Raw genomic sequence first — 23,544 nt, 5'->3', positions numbered from 1 at the left:
GGGGTGGGAAGAACCCGGCCACCCCGCGCGCCCCCGCTGCCGGGGTGAGCGCACGTGGGCGCCGAGCGCGGGGCCGCGCGCCCACCATGAACTCCAGCGGCCCGGGTTACCCGCTCGCTTCGCTCTACGCGGGCGACCTGCACCCCGACGTGACTGAGGCCATGCTCTACGAGAAGTTCTCGCCCGCTGGCCCCATCCTGTCCATCCGCGTGTGCCGCGACGTGGCCACCCGCCGCTCGCTGGGCTACGCCTACATCAACTTCCAGCAGCCGGCCGACGGTGAGCCCCTGGGGGAGGGGGGCGGACCGACCCACCTACAGACAGGCAGACAGCATCCCAGCCACCCGCGCGCGCTTTCATCTCTGGCTAATCCTGCAAAATCTTCCATTTTGCAGCCAGGGAAACTGAGGTCCAGAGATACAAGGCCTTGGAAGGGGCTCCGAAAGGTCCCGGGGACAGGAACTAGCAGTTAGTGTGCTCCTACTGTGTTTTACTGGTGCTCCGTTTTCCGGAAGAGCTGTTAAGACAGTGAAAACAGCCAAGGGCTTTGGGGTCAGCCAGACCTGGGATTAGAAAGCCGGCAGCTGTGCGGTTTTGAGCAAATGAATCATTCTGAGCTTCAGTTGCCTGTCTGCAAAAGGGGGGAGGTACCTGCTTTGTAGAGTGATTGGGAGGATGAGCAATTGAAAGCACCCGGTGAGGAAGATGCCCGAGAAGACACGGGTGATGAGCGGGGCAGCCGGGAGAGCTCAGCCTCGGGCTGTGGCCTTTCCCGGCAGCCGGACCCGAGGTCTGCACCAGGCGCCTCCACCTTCGGGAACCGAGAAAAGCTGCCTGCGCTCCAGGCTCCACGACCCGTTTCTCGGAGCTGATAGGTTTAGATCAGAGCTTGTCAGCTAGGTGTTGAGTGGAGAGGAGAGAGATTAGAGCGCAGGGTTTTGTTGGAGCTCTGCCACTAGGGTGCGAGCTTGAGCAAGATTTCAGGCTTGGCATCTCTTCATCTGTAAAGTGGGGCTAAGCCTTATTACCCAGTAGCATGGAAGGAATGGAGGGCTTTGTCTATGAAGGAGCTCCAGTATCACGTGGTACATTGTAAGCCCTCGGTAAGTGCTAACCCAAGAAAAATCATAATAACTATAGCGTTCAGGTGTAAGACTCCAGAAGTATAACCAAAAAAACCTGCCCCAGCCAAGTCCAAAAGCGGGTGCCTTTACTCTGAGTCTCCTGGGAGGATGGGGAGGTTCCCTGATCTGGGAGTTTGCTGTGATGGTTCTGCCGGTTTCCCAGCAGGTGGTAGAGCTGGATTCCTGGGAGCCTTCCCCTCTGCTCTGCTTTACCCACCCACTGCCTCTTGCCATCTTCCTCCAAGCCCTGTGCAACCTGACCTTTTTGCCAGACTTCATAGATGGAGAAACTGAGCTCCAGACAGCAGAAAGATTTTACTCCTGGATGTTTATGGCAGGACTAGGTGGAAAACCCAGACTTCTTGAAACTTGCCCACTGAGTATTCCACAGTTCCCCTGCAGACCCTCTGAAACCAGAGGTGTCCCTGAAGCAGGGGACAGCATACCACCTGACAGAAGGATGGGCATAGGCTGTTGTTTTTAGACATACTACTGTTTACCAGACACCTATGCCAGGCACAAAGTACAAGGCGCCTTGCACACCTTATTTAATTTTCAGTCTGTCTGACAACCTGGAGGCAGGTGGTATTCTCTCCCTTTGTTAGATGTAGAAAGGTGGGTAATATTATCATCATCTCCTCTTTACAGGTGTAGAAGTGGGCTCAGAGAGGTGATGTTCACTTCCCCGAAAGCCGTACTTCTTGGGATCAAATCTCAACTCTGCTGCTCAGCACCTCTGAGCTTCAGTTTCCTCAAACTGCTGCCACCCTTGTCATAGGGACCCTCCTGATCTTTCCCCTTTCTGAGCCTCAGTTTGCCCTTCTGTAAAATGGGGATAGGAATTCCTGCTCACGTCATTATGGTGAAGAGTTGAAGGAGATCCTACCTGGAAGGTGGGAGGAGCACCACACACATGAATTCTTTCTGTTTATCCCTCCGGAGTCTTCAAGCTCTTATCCCAAGTGAGACCCAGACAGTGGCTCTTTTCTTTTTTCTTTTTTGGCTCAGTTCCCAACTACGCTTCTTGGGGCTCAGGGAAGGAAAATCCCCTTCACTAGCTCCTTTCTCTCCTCTTGTCCAGCGGAGCGGGCACTGGACACAATGAACTTTGAGGTGATCAAAGGCCAGCCCATCCGCATCATGTGGTCCCAACGAGACCCAGGACTTCGCAAGTCGGGTGTCGGCAACATCTTCATCAAGAACCTGGAAGACTCCATTGACAACAAGGCCTTGTACGACACCTTCTCCACCTTTGGGAACATCCTCTCTTGCAAGGTGGGTGTGCCTCTTGGGGGGGGGGTCTGTGTTAGACACCTGTGTGGTGGTAGAGGGATACCAAGCAGCACCTCATCGGTAAAGAGCCAGGTTCAGCAAGCACCTGAATGGTAGTTGTTCTCAGCTGTAGCGGTCACCTACGTATCAGCTGGCTCTTGCTGTGTAACCACCTCCTAACTTCGTGGCTGTCAACAACTGTGATTTATTCCGCTCGTAATTCAGCCGTTGGCAGTTGGGGCTGAGTTCAGCCGAGCAGTTCTTCTGCTCTTGGCTGGGTTCCTTTGTTTGCCCACTGAGAGCTGGATGGCTCTGCTTCTAGGGAGTGGGTGGTTGTCAGCTGGACCGTCTCGGCTTTCCTCCCTGTGGGCTTTCATCCTCCAGCAGGCTAGCCCAGGCTATTCTCATGGCAGTAGCAGGGTCCCAGGAGACAGAGTGGAAGCTCGCCTGGCCTTTTGAGACCTAGGTTCAGAACTAGCGCACTGTCATTTTGTTGCGTTCTACTGACCAAAGTAAGTCATGAGAACAGCCCAAATTCAGAATGAGAGGGCAGTAGAAATTATAGGACAAAGCAAGTAGATACAGGAAGGCCATGATGGCAATGGACCAGACCTTGTCTGTAACATTTCTCTTATAATAGAATGGAAGTTTCCTAGGAGTAGGGATCTTGTTCTTATTCACCACTGTATCCAAGTACCTGAGATGTGAAAACATAGTAGGTGCTCAATAAATATTTGTTGAGCTAATGGCTGTATTATCATTTGGGAAGGGCTGTGATCATTTCTCTGACTTTGTAGTTGAGGGTCAGGGGCCATGCAGCAGATCAGTCTGTCCTGACAGGGCTTAACCCTGGGTGTTTTGCCCGCTAGATTTTATAAGGGTGGCTGGTCAGTTACCCTGCAGCCTTTGGCATGTCCAGCCTTCTGGGGAGGCAGCAGGGGGGATGGGGAGTGATGGCACCCTCTGTGTGAGAACTCTTCCTTGACTCCTACTATGTGCTAGGCACAGTCCTGCAGTTCTCAAGTGAGGCCTCACCACCTCCCTGTGAGTGAGGGGATATCCCTGTGACTCAGAGGGGCAAACAGACTGGAGGAGGTGCAGCAGATGCGAAGGGCATGCCATGATAGACAGAAAGGGCTGTTTCCTGTCTTTGAGGATCAATGGAAAAGAGAGAGAATCTTAACTGTGTGCTAGGTTCTTACAGTGATAACAGCAGATTTATCCAGAACTTTCTACGTGCTAGATTTTCTGCATACACATCCTCACAGAATTTCCCAAAATGACCTCTTAAGATGCAAACAGGAGGATCCCGGAGTTACCCTGGAGGGCGGAGAGGCTCAGAGTTGGGGTTACTTGTTCACAGTTATATATTATAGGGGTGGGAGGTCAGTGGCCAAGGCAGGATCTGAACCAATGGGTTTGCTGGCTTAGCTGAAGCTAACTTAACAGGGAAGAGTATGTCTGTTCCCATTATCCAGGCCTTGAGGCTTCCTCTGGGCCACTGAGGATTGGACAGAAAGTTCTGTGAGACTCGGGCAAGTCTTTGCAGGCCTAATGAAGCCCTGTTATGGGCCTGGTTAGGTACAAGGCGTTCAGTGTGGTCCGTTCCCCTGGTGTTTGCTTTTAGGTTTTATGAGGATGGCTGGTCGGTTACCCTATAGCCTCTGGCATGTCCACCCTTCTGGGGAGATGGCAGGGGTAGGGGGAGAGGTTGGGAGTGATGCCTCCCTCTGTGTTAGAACTATTCCTTGCGTGCTACCAAGTGCTCTCAGGCTGGTTGGAGATGGTGAGACTTTTAGGAACAGCTGGACATTGGGCTCTGAGGGGAATGCATGGGGATCCGGGGAGTCAAAGACCCAGAAAGGAGAGTGCCCTGGGGCTGAGGAAAGGTTTCTGAGGCACTGTGGAACTCCACTAGGCTTGGGGTCACGCCACTCAAGTTCAAAGATCAGCCCAGCCTACCGAGCAGAGAGTCAGCATGACATAGTCAGCCAGACCTTGGACTTTGGGGCCAAGTGTCCTGGGTTCAAATCCTGCCTCTTCCACTTCCTGGCAGTGTGGCCTTGGGCTGGTTGTTTAACCTCTCCATACCTCAGCTTCCTCTCTATAAGGGGGGCAGTGGTAGAACCTACCTCTTAGGGTGGCTGTGAATGTATATTAACTCACATAATCTTCACAATATACATAGCCCTCGAAAGAGTAGCGAGCATCTCATTAGGCATCTACAGGAATCAAATAGTTACTTCTGCTGGCTGGCCGACCTCGGACAAGTCATTTATTCCCATTTTCCCCAGTCGGGCAGCTGGGGCTCAGAGGTTAAGAACTGCCTGGAAGGGTTCTGATGACAAATATAACAGTATGTGATGCCCTTAGCAGGTGCTTGGCACAGAGTGGAACCCAGTCAATGTGATTAAATTTGAATGACAGGCCTGGGCTTGAGTTGAAAGCAGAGGGACCCTGCTTGGGGCTGGAGGGGTGCGTGTTGGGTGTGGACTTGGAAGCAGGACTCGTGAAGGGCCAATTGGAGAGCCTTAAATGCCACGTTGGTATAGTTCTGTGGATTGTAGGAGCTACTGGAGATTATTTCCCAGAGGGACATGATCACAGTTACATTTTGGAAAAAGCGTCCCAGTGGTCAGCCCAGAAGCTGGGTTGGGAGGCTGGGGTGGTGGTCGAGGCAGAAAATGTCACTTAGTTGAGCCGGGGCGGTGGCTGCAGGGATGAGTGGAGCCGTGGACCCCATGAGATGGTCATTAGGGGTCTTAGTGCAAGTTCAGCCAGAGGGACAGGAACTCTGTGAACTGAAGATCTTTCCCATTCACGAGGTCTGTCCTAACTTGAGTTGGGAGCCCTACAGAATGGGGGTAGTATGTTTGTGGGTCTTTTCAAAATTTGAAACAAGTTTGCTGTTGAAATAATAGATTAATTGGTAAAGTTTAAACAACCTGGAAAGGAATAAAGTAAAAAAGCTTTCGTCGCTTTCAACTCTAGTTCCCGGAAATAATTATTAACAGTTTTGTGTGTGTCTGTTTTAAAAATTTCCCTGCCAAGATATGGAAGCAACCTAAGTGTCCATCAATGGATGAATAGATGAAGACAATGTGGTTTATATATACAGTGGAATACTACTCAGCCATAAAAAAGAATGAAATTTTGCCATTTGCAGCAATGTGGATGGACTTGGAGGTCATTATGCTAAGTGAAATAAGTCAGACAGAGAAAGACAAACACTATATGATATCACTTATATGTGGAATCTAAAAATTACAGCAGACGAGTGAATATAATTAAAAAAAGAAGCAGACTCACGAATACAGAGGACAGATACAGAGAACAAACTAGTGGTTACCAGTGGGGAGGAGGACGAGGGGCAATATAGGGGACGGGGAGTGGGAGGTACAAACTATTGGGTTTAAGATAGGCTCCAGGGCTTCTCTGGTGGCGCAGTGGTTGAGAGTCCGCCTGCCAATGCAAGGGACACGGGTTCGTGCCCCGGTCCGGGAAGATCCCACATGCCGCGGAGCGGCTGGGCCTGTGAGCCATGGCCGCTGAGCCTGTGCGTCCGGAGCCTGTGCTCCGCAGCGGGAGAGGCCACAACAGTGAGAAACCTGCGTACCGCAAAAAAAAAAAAAAAAAAAAAAGGCTCCAGGATGTATTGTACAACACAGGGAATCGAGCCAATATTTTGTAATCACTGTAAATGGAAAGTAACCTTTTAAAAATGGTATATAAGTGAAAAATAATAATAACCATCCCACACTTTCTCTCTTCCTGCTTTCCTTCCTTCTTTCTTTCCCCTCTCTTCCTCACTTTCTCAATCTTTCTCTATTTCTTTGTCTCTCTCGCTCTCACTTTCCAAAAGTTTCCCCTAAATATGTATTTCTTGTGTTAGCAGAAACACAATTGATTGTTACCAAAAAATGCCAAAAGGTTTCTCAAAAGCATAGATGCCCACTTTAACCCAAATGGGCTTGATTTTTTCCCCCCACTTAACAGTATACCTTACAGGTCACCCTGCCAGCCGTGAAATCTACCACATTCTCTTCAACTATGCACATACAGCAGACCAAGATGAATATACTGTAATTTACTTAACCAGTCTCCTCTGGATGGATCTCGGGTTGTTTCTAACTTGCAGTTAGAAACGAAGATGCAGAAAGGGGGGAAGGTGGCTGGAATCTAATCCTTTTATCCATTGCTTTAGGAAGATCATTAAAAGCTGGTCTGTGGTATAGATGAGATCTGCGTTCAGTTTGAGGACTCTATCCCTCCTTACTGTGTGATCTTAAGCAAGTAGATTGACCTCTTTGAGCTTTCGTTTCCCATCTCTAAAATAGGGCTGTTGTGCGAGATAGGATTGTCTTCACAGGCACAGAGCAAGCACTCAGATATTAGTCATTATTGCCGTTGCCATTCTTTTTCTCTGTTGGATGCTCTTCATGTCCTGTTTCCCTGTGGCCCAGGTGGTGTGTGATGATCATGGCTCCCGAGGCTTTGGCTTTGTGCATTTTGAGACCCACGAGGCTGCACAGAACGCCATCAGCACCATGAACGGGATGCTCCTGAATGACCGCAAAGTGTGAGTGGTGGGATGTGGGTGGCGCCAGGGCTAAAGGAGCAGAATCATGGTACCACCAACTTAGGACCCGCCCACCGTCTAGTGGGCGCCTGGCACTGAGCAGCTGCTGGTACTCTTCCTGGCAGTATGACCTCGGACGTGTTGCTCCATCTCCCAGGGACTCCCTTTCCTCAAGTACAACATGGGGCTGCTGGGATGCATTAGAGGAGTTCTGAGTGGCAAATGGGGCGATGCTTTAGAAATTCTAGCAGGAACAGCTAATGGCCACATCATCAGTGGACAGAGTGATTTTTGTCTGTTTTCCAACCTTCTCAGCATGGCTGTGAATTTTATTAAACCTTTTGTTTCCTGAGATCTGGGGACAGGAAGGAAGGTTGGCATATGCTTAGCCTGCCATTTTCATGCCTTTAAGTTTGGCATCATCCCCACTTCATAGATGGGAAAGTTGAGGTGCAGATGCTGGAGAGAATCTGCTCTGGCTGTTGCCTCCCCCAGTTCTGATTCTGCCCATCAGATGGCCCAGCCCCATGCCCGAGACTGAGCAGTGGAGGAAGCTTTGGGGTGGCAGATGCACCCAGAGTCATTTTGTCCAGAGGTTCTCAGGGTAGCCTCCTGTCAGTGAACCAGAACTTTGATGGGCTTTTCCCAGTTCTCTAGAAGTGTGTTTCTATCTTTGTCAGCTTTCAGTTTGCCTGTTTTCCTTTGTCACTCAGTTTCCTTCAATTTTTGGTGTCAGCTATCACTCGTTTGTGCTAAATGTCTTATATCAGGGGTCCCCAACCCCCGGGCCGCGAACCGGTAGTGGTCTGCGGCCTGTTAGGAACCGGGCTGCACAGCAGGAGGTGAGTGGTGGGTGAGTGAGGGAAGCTTCATCTGCCGCTCCCCATCGATAGCATTACCACCTGAACCATCCCCCCATTGCTCGCATTACCGCCCAAATCATCCCCACCCCTGTCCGTGGAAAAATTGTCTTCCACAAAACCGGTCCCTGGTGCCAAAAAAGTTGGGGACCGCTGTTTTATAGGTACCATCAAATTTTCTTATGCTTGCTTTGTTTTTCTTAATCTAGGATACTTTCCTAGATGTGTTTATGTGGACTTGGAAATTACAATTTTTAAAATTCATAATGTATTTAAATGATTTCAGTGCCCCCCTCCCCCACCCCAGCAATACTGGCATAAACCACATCTGGTTCTCTCACAGCCACTGCACCCAGTATGTGTTAAATGAATAAGCAAATCCCTGTGATGTGAGTTTGATCCCCAGTTTTACAGGAATGAACACTGAGGCTCAGAGAGGTTAAGTAACTTGCCCAGGGTCACACAGCTTGGTAACTGCAGACCGAGGATTCAAGCCCTTGTCTGTGTGACTCCCAGATTTGTGCTCTTATCTCCTGAGCACTCAGCTGCCTCATTTGCAGTAGGAGATCCTGTGCATTTGCCCCAAGAATGAAGTCATCTTAACCTTACGCTGGAACATAGAAGCTTGGCTGTTGGAAGTGGTCAGTCCTTAGATGTATGCCATCTAAGGAGCATTGCCCTGCCCAGTCCCTTGATGAGGGGTACAGAGATCCTGGAGGCCAGCGGCAATTGACTCAAGCGACCCAGGCTTACTGGGTGGGCCGGGGCAGGGATGGGGGTGGCCGACGGCAGCCATAGGCAGCTGCCTACCCTGTTGGCGTGTCCACAGCTTCGTTGGCCACTTCAAGCCCCGACGGGAGCGGGATGCAGAGCTGGGAGCTCGGGCCATGGAGTTCACCAACATCTACGTGAAGAACCTCCACGTGGACGTGGATGAGCAGTGCCTGCAGGACCTCTTCTCCCAGTTTGGTGGGCGTGTTCCCCAAGGGAGTTGGGGATCACTTCTCTTCTACTCCCAGCTTGGGTGCCCCCTGGGGCTTCCTGAAGACTTGGGAGAAGGGAGGGGACATCTCAGGGCTTGCCCGACTCCCCTTTGAGACAGGTTGCCCTTCCTAGGGAAGATACTGAGTGTCAAGGTGATGAGGGATGACGGCGGCCACTCCCGCGGCTTTGGCTTTGTCAACTTTGAGACGCATGAGGAAGCCCAGAAGGTAGGAACCTCCCTATGGCCCCGTTTCTTGGAGGAGGTGCGGAGCCAGGACTAGGAAGAAGGGAGATCAGGAGCAGAGGGCTCCAGCTGCCTGTGGAGGAAATAGTCCCTCCCCAGCATGGGTCCACACAAGCCAGGGCCCTTCCTGCCTGGGGTGAAGGCAGACCCTTCAGCCTCCTCCGGTTGCTTCCATAGCCTGAGGCTGGCTGGCTTTTCATAGAATCTTGCAGCCTGGGAGCTACTAGGGGCCTTTGAGACAGCCATCACCCTCTTGTTGAATTGATCGTGGGATTGAGGCCAGGGAGGGGGAGTGCCGTGTTATTTCTTGCTTCCAAGACTTTGAACATATTGTTTTCTCAAAACACTTCCCCTCCCCTACTCTTTAGACCAATGCTGTCCAATAGAAATGTAACATGAGCCACATGTGCCGTTCAAAATTGTGCAGTAGCTGCATTAAAAAGGGTTAAAAAAAACCCTGCAACTTTAATAATATATTTTATTTAACTTATTCAAATTATCACTTCAATGTGGTATAATGTTGATATAATTGATTGTGATGTAATATTTACATTGATAAAAATGGAGATTTTTACAGTCCCTTTTTAGTACTACGTCTTTGAAATCTGGTACCTCTAGTCCATGTCAGTTCAGACTAGCCATTTTTCAAGTATTCAGTAGCTGCGTGCAACAAGTGGTTGCCATGTTGGACAGCGTAGCTGTAGATAATTGATGGGTCTCAGCTTATACTTTTCCCTCCTTCAGGAAGCCACCTCTTCCTGTCCTCAGTGCTACTGACAAGGTGCCCCTCCTGTCTGTCTCCATCATTAGCTCAGATCTCCACGGATAGAACTGAGGGCAGGGGCTGGGTCTCATGTCACCATTAAATCTCTAGCATTTCACTGCTGGTAGGTACCAGATACATATCTACTGAGCAAGGGAATGGTACAAGGTCACCGCGTGAGTAACAAAGCAGGGATAATGTCCGATCTTGCCTCCCACCATGAAGCTCTTTCCGTAGCTCCTGCCCCATTAAGATCACTGGTCATGGGAGAGCTCAGCTCATAGTGGATTCTGGATGGAGACCTGGATCCTGGGGCCACCTCGATAGCAGCCACTTCTCACTGAGCACTTACCACAGGCAGATTTTGCAGACACTGTCGTGTCTCCTCCCACCAGTGTGGGCTCTACTGTGGTTATCAGGTTCCGCCAAGTTGTAGCTAGGAGGAGAGAGCACTGGGATTAGAACCAACTCTTTCTGGCCCTGAAGTTTTGTTCTTAAATAAAGGACTCCTTTGAAAGGTAACTTCTTGTGTCTCCTTGGACATGTCCCACCCTCTCTGTAGACTTTGGTTGCCCCAACTATAAAATGACAAGTTGGAGTAGAGCAGTGAAGCTGGCAGGGGAAACCGTAGACTCCAAGGTCTTGGAGACTTTGGTAATGACCTGTTTTTTGCGGGGTTTTTTAAGATTTATTTATTTATTTATTTATTTATTTTATGCTGTGTCGGGTCTTAGTTGTGGCACACAGGATCTTCGTTGAGGCATGCGGGATCTTTCGTTGCAGCACGTAGGCCCTTTGTTGTGGCGCACGGGGTCTAGAGTGTGTGGGCTCTGTAGTTTGTGGCACGCGGGCTCTAGTTGAGGCGTGCAGGCTCAGTAGTTGTGGCGCACGGGCTTAGTTGCCCCACGGGCATGTGGTGTCTTAATTCCCTGACCAGGGATCTAGCCCACGTTCCCTGCATTGTAGGGGGGATTCTTTACCACTGGACCACCAGGGAAGTTCCCTGCCAATGACCTTTAAGACTGCTACGGATCAGGCAGTTCTTGGGCCCCCAGAGTGTTTTTACATATATTTACATATGTTTGCATGTCTAGGTAGGGAAGCAAGTCATTATGTGAAAATATTTACTCATGAACTGACCACTTAAAAAGTCAGTTCCCTTTCAAATATTTCTCCTCCCTAACACCAATGTCTAATCCAAACCTTTGAGTCAGTACTCACGTGGGTCTCATTTTTGCAGATAAGTCAATGCCGATTCAGTTCATTATTAGTGGATTGCAGAGAGACATTGCATGTCTGTTTTTTTTTTTTTTATGTGACACCAGGTTGGGTCACCACCCCTGAACAAATTTAGTAAAAATTTCTCTCTCCCTCCCTTTTTTCTTTTATAATTTATCTTTATTTTTATAGTGGAGTATAGCTGATTTACAGTGTTATGTTTCTTGCTGGTGTATAGCAACTTGATTCACTTACACAGAGACATCTATATCTACATATTCTTTTTCAGATTCTTACCAGTCTTATACATTCTTTTCCGGTGATTACAGTGTGTTGAGTCAAGTTCTATGTGCTATACAGTAGGTCCTTATGGATTAAGACATTGCACGTCTTGCAGAAGATGTAGGAATTCATGCAATCAAAGCCACTGACGGTTTGGGGTGTGGCAGGCTTAGGCCAGTTAACTGAAGAAAAGAAAAATCAAGGGTTAAGAAGCAAATGTTTCTAAAGTCCTCATAGCAAAAACGGTTCTCTGTGCTGTGAAACCCAACATGAAGGATCTTGATTACGCCATCACGCCCTTTGGAAAGAATTATGCTTGTTGCTTTGTTCTCATCGTCAGTGTGTAGTTACAGTTAGAACCTAAATGTTAAATCATGGGAAACTTTGCAAATTTCAATTTCACTTTTTCAAGTAGAGCCCAAATCAATTTTTAAAAATTCTATAGTTTACTCTGAAATTCTGTCCCATGTTTTTAAAAAATGGATTCACTTTAAATGGCCTGGATTCTGGTACTAATTATTCTCGGCTAACAAGGCCAGCCTGGCTTGCAGGTGGCCCTGTCTGGGCCCAGAAGATGGGACTGGAGGACAGGGCTAAGGCCAAGGCCTCATGGGGGTGGTTACCAAGCCCTCTGGCTGCCTCTTCTCTGCACAGGCTGTGATGGACATGAACGGGAGGGAGGTGAGTGGACGGCTGCTCTACGTAGGCCGGGCCCAGAAGCGGGTGGAGCGGCAGAATGAGCTGAAGCGCAGGTTCGAGCAGATGAAGCAGGACCGGCTGACCCGTTACCAGGTGAGGGACAGGCTTCCTGTGGGGCAGCTGCTTCGATGTGAAAGTGTCTGTGTGTGGGCAACCCTGAACGCGACTCCCTCCTCCAGCAATCCTGCTTCTGGGAACTTGGCTTTAGAGATGCGGGGAGTGGCGAGGGGCTGCACCTTCCAGGTGATGGACTCGCTGAGTGATGGGTGAGGTGCAGAGGTGCTGCATGAGACTGAGAACTGGAGGCTTGGTGGGCGGGGCTTCCAGTGCCCCCTTGGCCCATGTAAGCCCCTCCCCCCCACCCCAAGTCATTCTGGGGCTTGGAGGGGAAGGGGCACATCTAGCAGGTATCCTTTCCTTCTAGGGCGTGAACCTGTATGTGAAGAACTTGGATGACTCCATCGATGATGAGAAACTGAGGAAAGAGTTCTCTCCCTATGGAGTGATCACCAGTGCCAAGGTGAGGGCCGGGGGCACCCACAGGGAATCGGTAGCCTTCCCCTCCCATCCTCACTGCCCACGCACACCCCCATCCCCGCCCCGGGACTTCCAGGGATTTGGTGCTGCGCTGCTCCTTCTGGAGTTTGGGAGCTGGGTCTGACCCCACTGGAGTTTGTCGTCCATCTGCAGCCTTGTCTGGGCTGGAGGGGAAGAGGGTAGAAATACAGTCCCAGTCACACAGCTGGACTTGCTGGGGCTCGCTGTAACCGAGGTTCATTCAACAAGCATTTATTGAGTGCCTACTGTATGCCAGAGTACAGAAATTTGTGTCTCAGAATTTCCATTGACTTCTGTTGTCTGGCCTTGGCTGGCGACATAACCCCTTTCCGGGCCTCAGTTTCCCCATTTGGAAAATGAGAGGCTTGGGCTGCATCATTCTTCACTCATTCTTCCCCACGTATTGAACAGCTACCGTGTGCCCTCCTAGCACCAGAGATGTGGTGTTGGCTCTGTGACCTTGAGCAGATGTCTTCCGAGCCTCACCTATAAGATGAGGGTGGGCGGTGGGCTCCCCGGATGGTTCTGAACCCTGGCTTCTCATTAAAATACCATGGAGAGCTCTTAAATAGACACCCGAGTCAGAGAAACTGAATGTAGAGCTCTGGGCATCTTAATTTTAAAAGCTCCCCACGTAATTTTAAGAAGACCTAGTGTTCGTTCGTTCCATACTTGAGCACCTGCTGTTTTGCCAGGCCCTGTGGGAAGCACACAGGAATAAGTCAGACGTAGTCCTTGCCCTTGAGTAACTTATAGTCTAGTGGGGAAGTCGGATGCATCACTAACTCAAATCTACTGTAGGGTGGGGTGGGGTTGGGGTAAGTGGAGGAGGCAGAGCTGCGGGAGCTCAGCAGAACAGGAAGGAGGGCTTCCTATAAGAAGTGGCAGTGGCAGCAGCGTTTGACTTGACTGTGAGGAGGTAGGGAGCTGCGGGTGGGAATGAAGGACTTTCCAAAGAGGTCAGTGTGGGTGACGGGGCTGAGGACCTGCACGTGTGGTGTGATGGTTGGGCTCTTAGGACGTGGTCTAGAAGTTCTTTTGCCTGTTGAATTCAATTTAAAATGTCCTTCAGGGAGCCTGGTATTTGGGGAGGAGGTTCTAATAATTTTTGAGTTAAGGACGTTTTCCCCAAAAAAGTGACAGAGAGCTGTGGGACATGTGAATTAAGCATCAGGAAATCTGATTAAATTTATCAATCAGTAAATTGATAAATCTCATTTATAAAAAGCTCTGGGCCCTCTTTCCTGGCAAATGCATACTTGGTGTAGTATTATGGTTGGAAGCTGGGATTTTAAAGTTAATCAGGAGTAGGTCTAAATCCCAGTCCTACCATTAACTACCTGTAGAGCCTGAAGGAAGTGACATTGCCATTTGGACCCTTTTTACCCATCTGTAAAATGGGAGCAACATGATCTACTTCTAGAGGTGTCCTGAGAACTAAAAGCCCTGCAAGTGGAGCACCTGCCCACGATAAGTAGTGAAATAATGATCTAGTTGTTCACATACCTTGCATATAATTTCAGGAGATTCACTGACCTCCTTGAGGACCCCTTGAATGAAGGGAATTGTACAAAATCTGGATTGCTTAAGAGTTGACGTGCAGTGGGGTGGACCATCTTGTTATAAAATGGGAATTTTACATAAGTTTATATGTACTTATAAAATTTAATATATTTTCTATTTTATAAAATAGTGATTGAAAATGAGATAATAGTGTTATAAGCACTTTGTAGAGATTAAGTTCATAGTAAGCTCTGCATGAGTATTTTTTATTTTATTTATTTTCTATTTATTTAGGCTGCATTGGGTCTTAGTTGCGGCACGGGAGATCTTCACTGAGGCATGCAGGCTTCTTTCTAGTTGCGGCATGCGGCTTTTTCTCTCTCTAGTTGTGGTGTGTGGGCTCCAGGGTGCGTGGACTCTGTAGGTTGTGGCACACGGGCTCTCTTGTTGAGGCGCGGGCTCTCTAGTTGAGGCGTGTGGGCTCAGTAGTTGTGGCATGTGGGCTTAGTTGCTCTGAGGCATGTGGCATCTTAGTTCCCTGATAGGGCTCGAACCTGTGTCCCCTGCATTGTAAGGTGGATTCTTTACCACTGGACCACCAGGGAAGTCCTTGCATAAGTATTAGTTGTACTAATTTTATCTTCTTTAAAACTACCTAACAGAAGTTCTTATTAATTTGCTAAGACAGTATTTTTGTGCCAAGAAAATTTGGCTGTCTCATAAAGCCTATGGACCCCTTATCCTATGGAGGATATGTTTAAATGCATAAAAGAAAACTCATAAGATTACAAAAAACAATTGGATTGAAATATATTTGTTAAAATATGTTCTGCTTTATTAAGGCAGCAAACTATAAGATCTAGGGGAATTCCCTGGCAGTCCAGTGGTTAGGACTCTGTGCTCTCACTGCCGAGGGCCTGGGTTCAATTACTGGTCAGGGAAGTAGGATCCCACAAGCCACGTGGTATGGCTGAAAAAGGTAAAAAAAAAAAAACTATAAGATCTAGTGAAGTAGTAATGAGCCTAAAAGATTTTGAGATCAGCAATAATTAATGTGATATGAAAATATTCTTCTTGACAAAGTCACAAGCACAGCTAATGCTACTGTATTTTTTCTTTGCCTATATTCAAAATAGAAGGAAATGCTAATGTAAAAATAAAGATGCCATTTTCCCCCCATCTGAGTTCACAGACCCCCAGAATTCTATCCATTGACCTCCCTGAGGGGATCTGTGAACGCTCAGGTCGAGGCCCCTGTATGAGTAGCAAAGTGCAGCTGAAAATCATTGATGTTAGAGCATGGGCTCTAATAGAGCAGGTTTAAAATGTTCTCAGCTCAAGTCCTCATGGAGTCAGGCCAGTGTCTCAACCCTAAAAAAAGATCAAGAATCGTATATGCGATATGGATGGGATCCTTGAAGAGAAAAATGTTAGAAAGTCCCGTGAAATCCAAATGAAATCTGCAGTTCAGTTAATAGCATTGTAGATAATAATAGTATTGTACCAATCAGTCGATATTGTAGTTCTGTCCCACTGTTAACATGGTACATTTGTCAAGCTAGGTGAAAGATATACAGCAACTCTGTACTATTTTTGCAACTTTTCTATAAATCTAAAGTCATTCCACAATAGAAAGGTTATTTTAATAAAAAATTTTTTTAAAAAAGGCTAAGAACCTCTTCCCCAGACTCCTAAAGAACATGGCTCTGTGCCTTGCCGAGGCAGTGGAGGTCTACCAGCACCATACATTAGGTTTGAGTTGTGGCTAATGTATGACCCACTGCCTAGGTGAGTCACTTTTTTTTTTTTTCTCCATAAAAGTAAGGAATTTTGTTTCTATCGCAAAGAAAATGAACACAATAAAGCACCAAAAATACAAATTCAAATTATTTTCCTATTCCATACAAATCTCTTTCATGGAGTCTCTAGGAAATATAACTCTTAAGAGCTTCTTACTTTGTCCATAATTCACAAATGAACTAAAGAACTGTATGGATGGTTTAATAAAACCCGAGGAGTAGTTGAAATGCAGATTTTTCATTATAGTGACCCCTACAGAAAGGTTTAAGATTGTAGCCTGGCCGAAGAACCCTGCCCCTAGATATTACCCTGTCCCAAACTACCATCCCACTTCCTTTTAGCCGCACAGGCGAAGGCAGATACAGTAACGATTTAAGCCGGCTTTCCATCACCGCTTAGGAAAATCTTTTCAGAAGGAAAATTTAGAGATCAAAATTAACTCTGAAATGCAGCTGTTCTCCCTAATTCTGGGGAATGGTCTAGTAAACGATGAGCAGCCCTCATTAGCAAGTGGACCGGTCTTGGACAAGTCACTCTGAGCCTCACTTCCATCACCTGTAAAGTGGGAGTGGCCATGCCTCCGTGCTCAGGTGGCTGCACCTGTCGAGTAAGAAGGCGTGTCACATCTTCTTTATCCATTCATCCGATGATGGCATCTGGCATACTGTGGGCCTCAGTAAATGTGTGGGTGAGAGAGGACCCCCCCTTAATCGCAGTTTCTCCTGGGTACCCTCAGTACTGGGCTGGGCCCCCCAGGGGGTGGGGAGCGTGGCCCCCGGAGTCTTCCTTCTCCACCCCCAGCAGCCCTTGTCTTGTCTTGCTTTTAGGTGATGACAGAGGGTGGCCACAGCAAAGGGTTTGGCTTTGTGTGTTTTTCCTCTCCAGAAGAGGCGACGAAGGCCGTGACAGAGATGAACGGGCGCATCGTGGGGACCAAGCCACTGTACGTGGCACTGGCCCAGCGCAAGGAGGAGCGGAAGGCCATCCTGACCAACCAGTACATGCAGCGCCTCTCCACCATGCGGGCCCTGGGCAGCCCCCTCCTGGGCTCCTTCCAGCAGCCTGCCAGCTACTTCCTGCCCGCTACACCCCAGGTGACCTCTTGTCCGCATCCCTTCCCTGACAGCCAGGTGGGGCAGGAAGATCAGAGCTTCACAGGCAGACAGAGATTCCCAACATGCTTCAGCTGGAAATTCACTCGGCAGGCGGCCGTTGTCACCCCATCTCTAACAGGGGTAATTTTGTCCCTGTCAAGCAGTGCTTCCCGATCCGGGAGAGAATCGTGAATGTTATGCTGAAAGATTCTCTGCAGTCAAATACATTGGGGAAATATTGCATTAAGCCAAAGAAGCCTGGATTTCTTTACTATGTACCTTCTTCTATCCTGATATGCCAGTAGGCACCATGACTTTCCCAAACTGGCAGAGTACGTAGCATTCCCCCAGCTTAGATGATCATTTTTGTGGGACGCCTGCTAACATCTCTCCTGTATGCTGATGTTCTAAGGGGCCTGGTTTGGGGAAGGAGCTTGTGTGACCTGGAGGGAGTAGAAAGATGTCTGTAGAAAGATGAATGGCTCCGAAGATGGGAACATTCCTCCCCCTTAGCAGTTCCTCAGGCTGGCACAAGTAACAGTGGGATTGTCGCCCTTTTATCCAGGTCACTGGGCTAGCAGTACTGATCATCAGGGGCAAGGATTGAGCCTGCGATCTTGCCCTGAAGGGGTCAGGGCTAATGGACCTCCTGACGTGGGAAGCAGGAGCCTTAACCCCAGCTTTGTGGGTCTATAATGACCAGTCCCCTGTAGGGGACAGTGGAATTCCCATAGTGGTGTCCCTGAGGGAATGCAGTTTCTCACCTCCCCTGCTGCCAGCCCCCCTCACTCTAGGTCTTTCTGTCCCACACAGCCTCCAGCCCAGGCCCCATACTATGGCTCTGGCCCACCTGTCCAGCCTGCCTCCAGGTGGACGGCCCAGCTACCCAGACCCTCGTGTGAGTGACCCAGCCCCTGCCCTCCACATGGGTCCCGTGGGGCAGCGCGTAACACGGTGGGTTAAGGACACGAGCTTGGGGGTCAAGCCTGGCTCTGCCACTTCCCAGGGTGTTAATTTGGGTGGGTCACGTCACCTCTCTGAGCCTCGGTTTCCTTTTGTGAACGTGGGCCTGAGTGAGATGTGTGTAAATCACCAAGGACAGGGCCGAGCCCGTAAGACACACACGCAGCTGTGTACCTTCAGTGAGCTCCAAAGGCTCTCCTGATGTGTGACGGTGAAAATTCCTGCAAAGCTGAGAAACTAATACTCCTTTGGCACTACTGTTGATGAATGGTCCTCCTCTAAGAGTGACGTTCACCCTGACCTGAAGCTGCCCTGGGGGACCAAGCTGTGTGGTCCTGGTACCTATGCCTCTTGGGGTCCTGGGTAGACAGAAGTTGGCTTTGTAATTGCAGATTTCCAACGCCCTCCCCTGGAGTTCTGGGTCTGCCAGTGAATTCACTCCTCTTATCTGCTGCAGAATGTTCTGGTTCCCCTTCCCATCCCCTTCCTCACCCCAGAACTGTCAGGGTGCAGCGTGCCCGCCTGATTGTCCCCCTCCACCTAAACTTTCTCCATATTCTCTATGCCGCAAGCCGCCTACCCGCCTGCGGCCTCGGTTGTCCAGCCAGCAGCCGTGTCTCGGCGCCCCTCGTTCCCCATCGGCAGTGCCAGGCAGATCTCCACCCACGTGCCGCGCCTGGTGCCCCACGCCCAGGGAGTGGGTGAGTGTGGGCAGGGCTGGGAGGAATGGAACAGAGGGCGGGTGCGGTGGTGGGTAGGGGCCTGCTGCTGGCAGGGAGTCAGAACCGGCTTCCACGGTGACCCTGCCGCTGGCCCCCTTGGAGGGCAGTGCCGGCATCTGAGGCCGTGCAGTGGGCTCCAGGGTCAGGGTCCTCCCGACCCAGTTCCGGGGCTGACTCACTCTGTGGTCATGCTACCTACTGTACCTGGTATCCTCTTGTCTAAAATCTGGGTGAGGGACTTCCCTGGCGGTCCAGTGGTTAAGACTCTGAGCTTCCACTGCAAGGGGCGTGAGTTCGATCCCTGGTCGAGGAACTAAGATCCCACATGCCGCGCAGCACGGCCAAAAAATAAATCCAGGTGAAAGCAGTATTCCCGTCGTGTTATGTGGGTGAAAGTGATCGTACGTGCAGGGGCGCAGCACCAGATCTGAACCTAAGTACTGCGGCAGCTGTGAACAGGGGAGCAGGTTTGGGCTCTAAGGCAAGCATCCGTTCCTTCATTTGGCAGGTGTTTGCACGCCTGTGTGCTGACCCTTTACTCGGTGCTGGGGATTCTACGTGAGTGCTGCTTTTGAGGTGTCATGCCTTTGGGTTGCTGTCGGCCTTACCATCCCTGCTTATCTCTTACAGCCAACATCGGTACCCAGACCACAGGACCCGGCATGGCAGGATGCTCTTCACCAAGGGGGCCTCTCCTGACACACAGGTGTTCCTTGGCAACACACAACACCCACCGGGTAAGGCTGGCCCAGCTGCCCACTGAGTTTGGGCTCTGGGGGTGCTTGGCTCAGAACCCTGTCTAAGGTGCTGGCCCTGTCTGGGCCTTGGTTTTCTTTCTATCCTTGGCTTGTAAAGTTTCCTTTATGAACATGTACCATCAGAAGAGATATCCCCACCCACCACCCACTAACAGAGGGGAAAAAAGACCAGGATCACATTTTGTTTGTTCATCACAATTTGCTTCGCCTGGGTTATTACCAAAATTAACTTGGGTTTCCTTAGTATTTACTTAGTAAGCAGCGAGGATGTGATCACTCTGCAGAATAGAACTGAAAATATCTTCTGTAATTAAGAGCTGTGTATTTATCTCCCTGCCCCCTAAAAAACTCTCCGAGTCAGCATTTTCAGATCCTGTCTAGAATTTCTGTGGGTATACTTCAAACTATTTCTTGCAAAATGAACAAGAGGAGGCTTTAGAGAGCAAAATGGTTTTAAAGTTACCAAGATGCGAAAGGGTCAGAAATCACGCTGGGGATGCGGCCATAAAGCTACCTGAGTAGAAAGTGCTTTCTTTAGCACCAGGTGGCCAGTAACGTGTGGCTTTCACTTGACAACACGCATAGGGTTCCTAGCACCACGGAACACGTCTGCACTAGGACGTCACTTTGTCGTCTAGTCCACCGTGCCCTTGTTAGGGATTCTGTCCCGCCCGATTGTCCATACCTTGCCCCCTGCTCCCCCTCTTCTAGAGCCTTCCTGGAGGCCTGTGCTCACCCGACAAGGGTAAGTGTTTTGAGGCCTTGCCCATCCATGTGGTTAAGGGATGTGTCCCCGGCACCATGTGCAGGTCCAGGAGCCTGCTGTGCGTGTCCCCGGACAGAAGCCCCTGACTGCATCCATGCTGGCCGCAGCGCCGCTGCACGAGCAGAAGCAGATGATCGGTGAGTGGCTGGTTCCTCGACCCTGAAGCAGGAAGGGGGCGCCACCAGCCGGCTTACCTGGTGGGAAGTGCCTTGAGTGGAGGTCAGACGTGGGGACGAGGTCCCCAGCCTTGTGCTGACCCACCTGCCGGGTGGACTTGCCCAAAGGGCCTTTACTTCCCAGGACCCTGTTCATCTTGTCTTAAGACCCTGGTCAGACCAGATGGTCCCGAGATCTCTTCCAGCTCTGCTGTTGTGTGGCTTCGACTCAGGCTGGGAGAGACCCCAGACGTGGGGAGATGAGGGGCCAGGAGGGGGAGCAGAAGGGTAGGGTCTTGGGTTTCTGCCAGGAAATGGCCTCTAAGGTGGGTGCTGTGGTACCTCACACCTCTCGTGATGGGAAGAGGCTGTCACCGAGTTTCATCGGTCTCCCAGTGCCCACGGCAGGGAGGAAGAACATAAACGTGTCCTGGGAAACAGACATTGTTCCCTCTGGCCCCTGATCTCCCGTGCAGTCCATCTCCACCCCGGCCTCTGTGGCGGGCCCTGCTTAAGGAGGCCGCTACCTGCTGAATGAGTGAGCGAGCTTGCTGTGGGTCCCAGGCTCTTTCCTTCACCTAGACCTCCAGACTCTTTTCGGAAGGCCCCCAATGCCACCACGCCATTGTTTGCTCGGCTCGCTTGGGGTTTTGCCACTTTACTACCCACCCCCAGAGAAAAATTCTAAATGGGCTTCATGGCGGTGGAAGGCTCTGTAAGCAGTGCCCTGGAAACATCTTCACTCCCCTCGTGGGAGAAGCCCTCCCCCACCACTGGAGGCACCCAGCACCTCCAGCCCCGGCTGCACCCTCCACACGTTGCCCAGATGGGCTGACCACCACCACTAGGCCCCGTCACTTGAAGTGCCCAGTGGTGGAAGGTAAGTTTATCTTGTGTGCTTGGCTCCCCTGTCCCTCCAAGAAGTCAAGTTCAGCGTTATCGCATCCCGTCTAGAATTTCAATGTGATCCTTCAAGTGATTTCTTGCCAAATGAACAAGAGTAGTCTTTTTTTTTTTTTTTTTTTTTTGCGGTACGCGGGCCTCTCACTGTTGTGGCCTCTCCCTTTGTGGAGCACAGGCTCCGAAAGTGCAGGCCCAGAGGCCATGGCTCACGGGCCCAGCCGCTCCACGCCATGTGGGATCTTCCCGGACCGGGGCACGAACCCACGTCCCCTGCATCGGCAGGCGGACTCTCAACCACTGCGCCACCAGGGAAGCCCCAAGAGTAGTCTTTAAAACAGCAACCAACCTTGTGTCAGAGCCTATGCAGTGTACTTTACATGTACCGTCAAATTTGATTCTTCACACTAGCCTCCAAGGCGGGGTTGGCTATGCTCACTTGGGGAAGAGGCCCCCGAGAGTGTTCAGTGACACACCTGGAGGGAGCAGTTCTGGGACAAAAACCCGGATGCCCCCTCTGCTGCGTTCCACAATACGACCCCCTCCCTGGGATGCCCGGGCCGTCCGCCAGGTGTGTGCATAAGCCTCAGAGGCTCTTCCGTACAGGTGAGCGTCTCTACCCCCTCATCTACAATGTCCATACCCAGCTGGCTGGCAAGATCACGGGCATGCTGCTGGAGATCGACAACTCGGAGCTGCTGCTCCTGCTGGAGTCCCCAGAGTCCCTCAGCGCCAAGGTGGGCTGGAGCCTGCGAGGAGCGGGGAGGCCTGGGGGCAGAGGAGGGTTACGGATCAAGGCCTCTCCTAGGCGAGCTGGTAGGCTGCTGCTTAGACATGTGAAGTGTATCTTCTTGCTGAAATCAGCTAACACCTGCAGAATGTGGAGGTGGCAGAGGGCCTTAGTGAAGGGCCGGCTACTTCAGCCCCTGCGGCCTCCCTGCAGCTCCCCAGGCAAGACTGTGCGACAGGGCGCTGTGTTCTGACCCAGCCCAAGGGTTAGGGTTCCCCCAGCCTTCTGGCAGTGTAGAAGGTGGCCGTGGGTTTCTGCCGTGGAAGCCAGAGAGCACAGTCAGAGGGGGCGGCGGGGCTGGGCGCGGGCCTTCTCGCGTCCGGTGGGCCAAGGCGGGGAGGCAGGGCTCTCCCAGGACCCTGCTGGGGCAGCTGCACCAACCCCTCCCCCGTGTGTCCCACAGGTCGAAGAGGCTCTGGCGGTGTTGCAGGACCACCAGGCCACGGAGCAGACCTGAGTGCACGTGCGCCGGGACCAGGTGGGTGGTGGTCAGGGGAAGGGTGCCGAAGCAGCTGAGCCCAGAAGCTGTACAGAGCTGGGAAGGGACAGTCACAGACTCCCAGAGAACGCTGTGGTGTCGCTGGCTTATCTCGGAGGCACCAAGGGGTTCAGGGGAAGCTGTGACGATCAAAGGCAAGGAGGACAGACTGCGTGATGGGAATTGGCGTGGACTCCAGTGCCGAGTGGGCCGGCCGGCCGGCCGCCCGCCCCGGCGGCCTCGCTCAGAATAGGCTGGCCTTCCCCCGGGCACCGCCTGGCCCCACGCAACCTGCCGGAACGCCTGGCTTGGGCTCGTCTGTGTCCTTGCTTGAAGACTGGGTGTCTGCCATGCTTTAGAAACATTTATTTTTTTCATCCCCAGAAAATGGACTCCTTACTCCCTTGGCTGACAAGAGAACCGCGTTTCCTGCTCTTGGCTCTAAGGCCCTGTGAACCGTAACTTCCCAACTGGGCTGTATCTGCACTTGAGCTTTTTGTGGAATGAAGGCTGGTCACCCAGCCAGCCTCTTACCTGTTGCTTTGTGCATTAAAAGTGCTGCAAACTCCGTCTTGTCTCCCACGAGGCCTTCTTGTGTCAGAGGGAGGTGGGCAGAGCAAAGGGTAGCCTTGACTGGGCTGGGGCTTTGGCTGTAAGAAACAGGAACAGAAACCCAAAGGCGCGCTGCGCTAACGCACACAGAGGGCGTGTAAACCGTGCACCAGACAGAGCAGAGCTGCCAGGAGCTGAGCAGGACGACCTGTAAGGGCCCCAGAGGAGCAGCCGCCACCCACCAACCGTGCAGCGGGGGGCTAAGCGGTCGTCACACAGCACTGAAGCTGCTGGTGCCCACGTGTGCACAGGGGTTCTGGGTGCCCGGCCCGAGCAGCCTGCAGGGCAGGGTCCTCTGGAAGCAGTGACCGCTTCTTCGCTCTGGGCCGGCTAAGGCGTTGTGTCACAACTCCACTCTTGTAGAAAGGCTTTCGGTTACCTTCCCAGGTTGTGATTTCCAGGTTATGCTGGTCTACCTGC

At 51.0% G+C, this 23,544-nt stretch overlaps 1 protein-coding gene across 6 annotated transcripts; it reads left to right on the top strand.

Moving 5' to 3' along the window:
- The first annotated feature begins 46 nt into the window (after positions 1-46).
- PABPC1L (poly(A) binding protein cytoplasmic 1 like) lies at positions 47-23,075 on the top strand. Of its 6 annotated transcripts, XM_060123944.1 has the most exons (16): positions 47-279; positions 2,206-2,399; positions 6,860-6,975; positions 8,665-8,804; positions 8,952-9,046; positions 11,981-12,118; positions 12,450-12,545; positions 16,714-16,883; positions 17,013-17,121; positions 17,794-17,878; positions 18,516-18,644; positions 19,296-19,402; positions 20,233-20,326; positions 21,851-21,981; positions 22,438-22,512; positions 22,897-23,075. In XM_060123944.1, exons 1-15 carry the CDS (start codon positions 87-89, stop codon positions 22,489-22,491), a joined length of 1,851 nt encoding a protein of 616 aa, XP_059979927.1. In that variant the 5' UTR covers positions 47-86; the 3' UTR covers positions 22,492-22,512; positions 22,897-23,075. The 6 variants fall into 6 exon arrangements, 5 of the variants coding, with proteins under 5 accessions (XP_059979927.1, XP_059979928.1, XP_059979926.1 ...); XM_060123945.1 differs by lacking the exon at positions 17,013-17,121 and having other exon boundaries at positions 16,714-16,980; XM_060123943.1 differs by having other exon boundaries at positions 16,714-17,121.
- Positions 23,076-23,544: the final 469 nt, after the last annotated feature.

Source organism: Lagenorhynchus albirostris, chromosome 15 (assembly GCF_949774975.1).
Source record: "Lagenorhynchus albirostris chromosome 15, mLagAlb1.1, whole genome shotgun sequence".
NCBI lineage: Eukaryota > Metazoa > Chordata > Mammalia > Artiodactyla > Delphinidae > Lagenorhynchus > Lagenorhynchus albirostris.
Note: the sequence above shows the minus strand (reverse complement) of the source record. Positions and strands in the feature narration are given on the sequence as shown.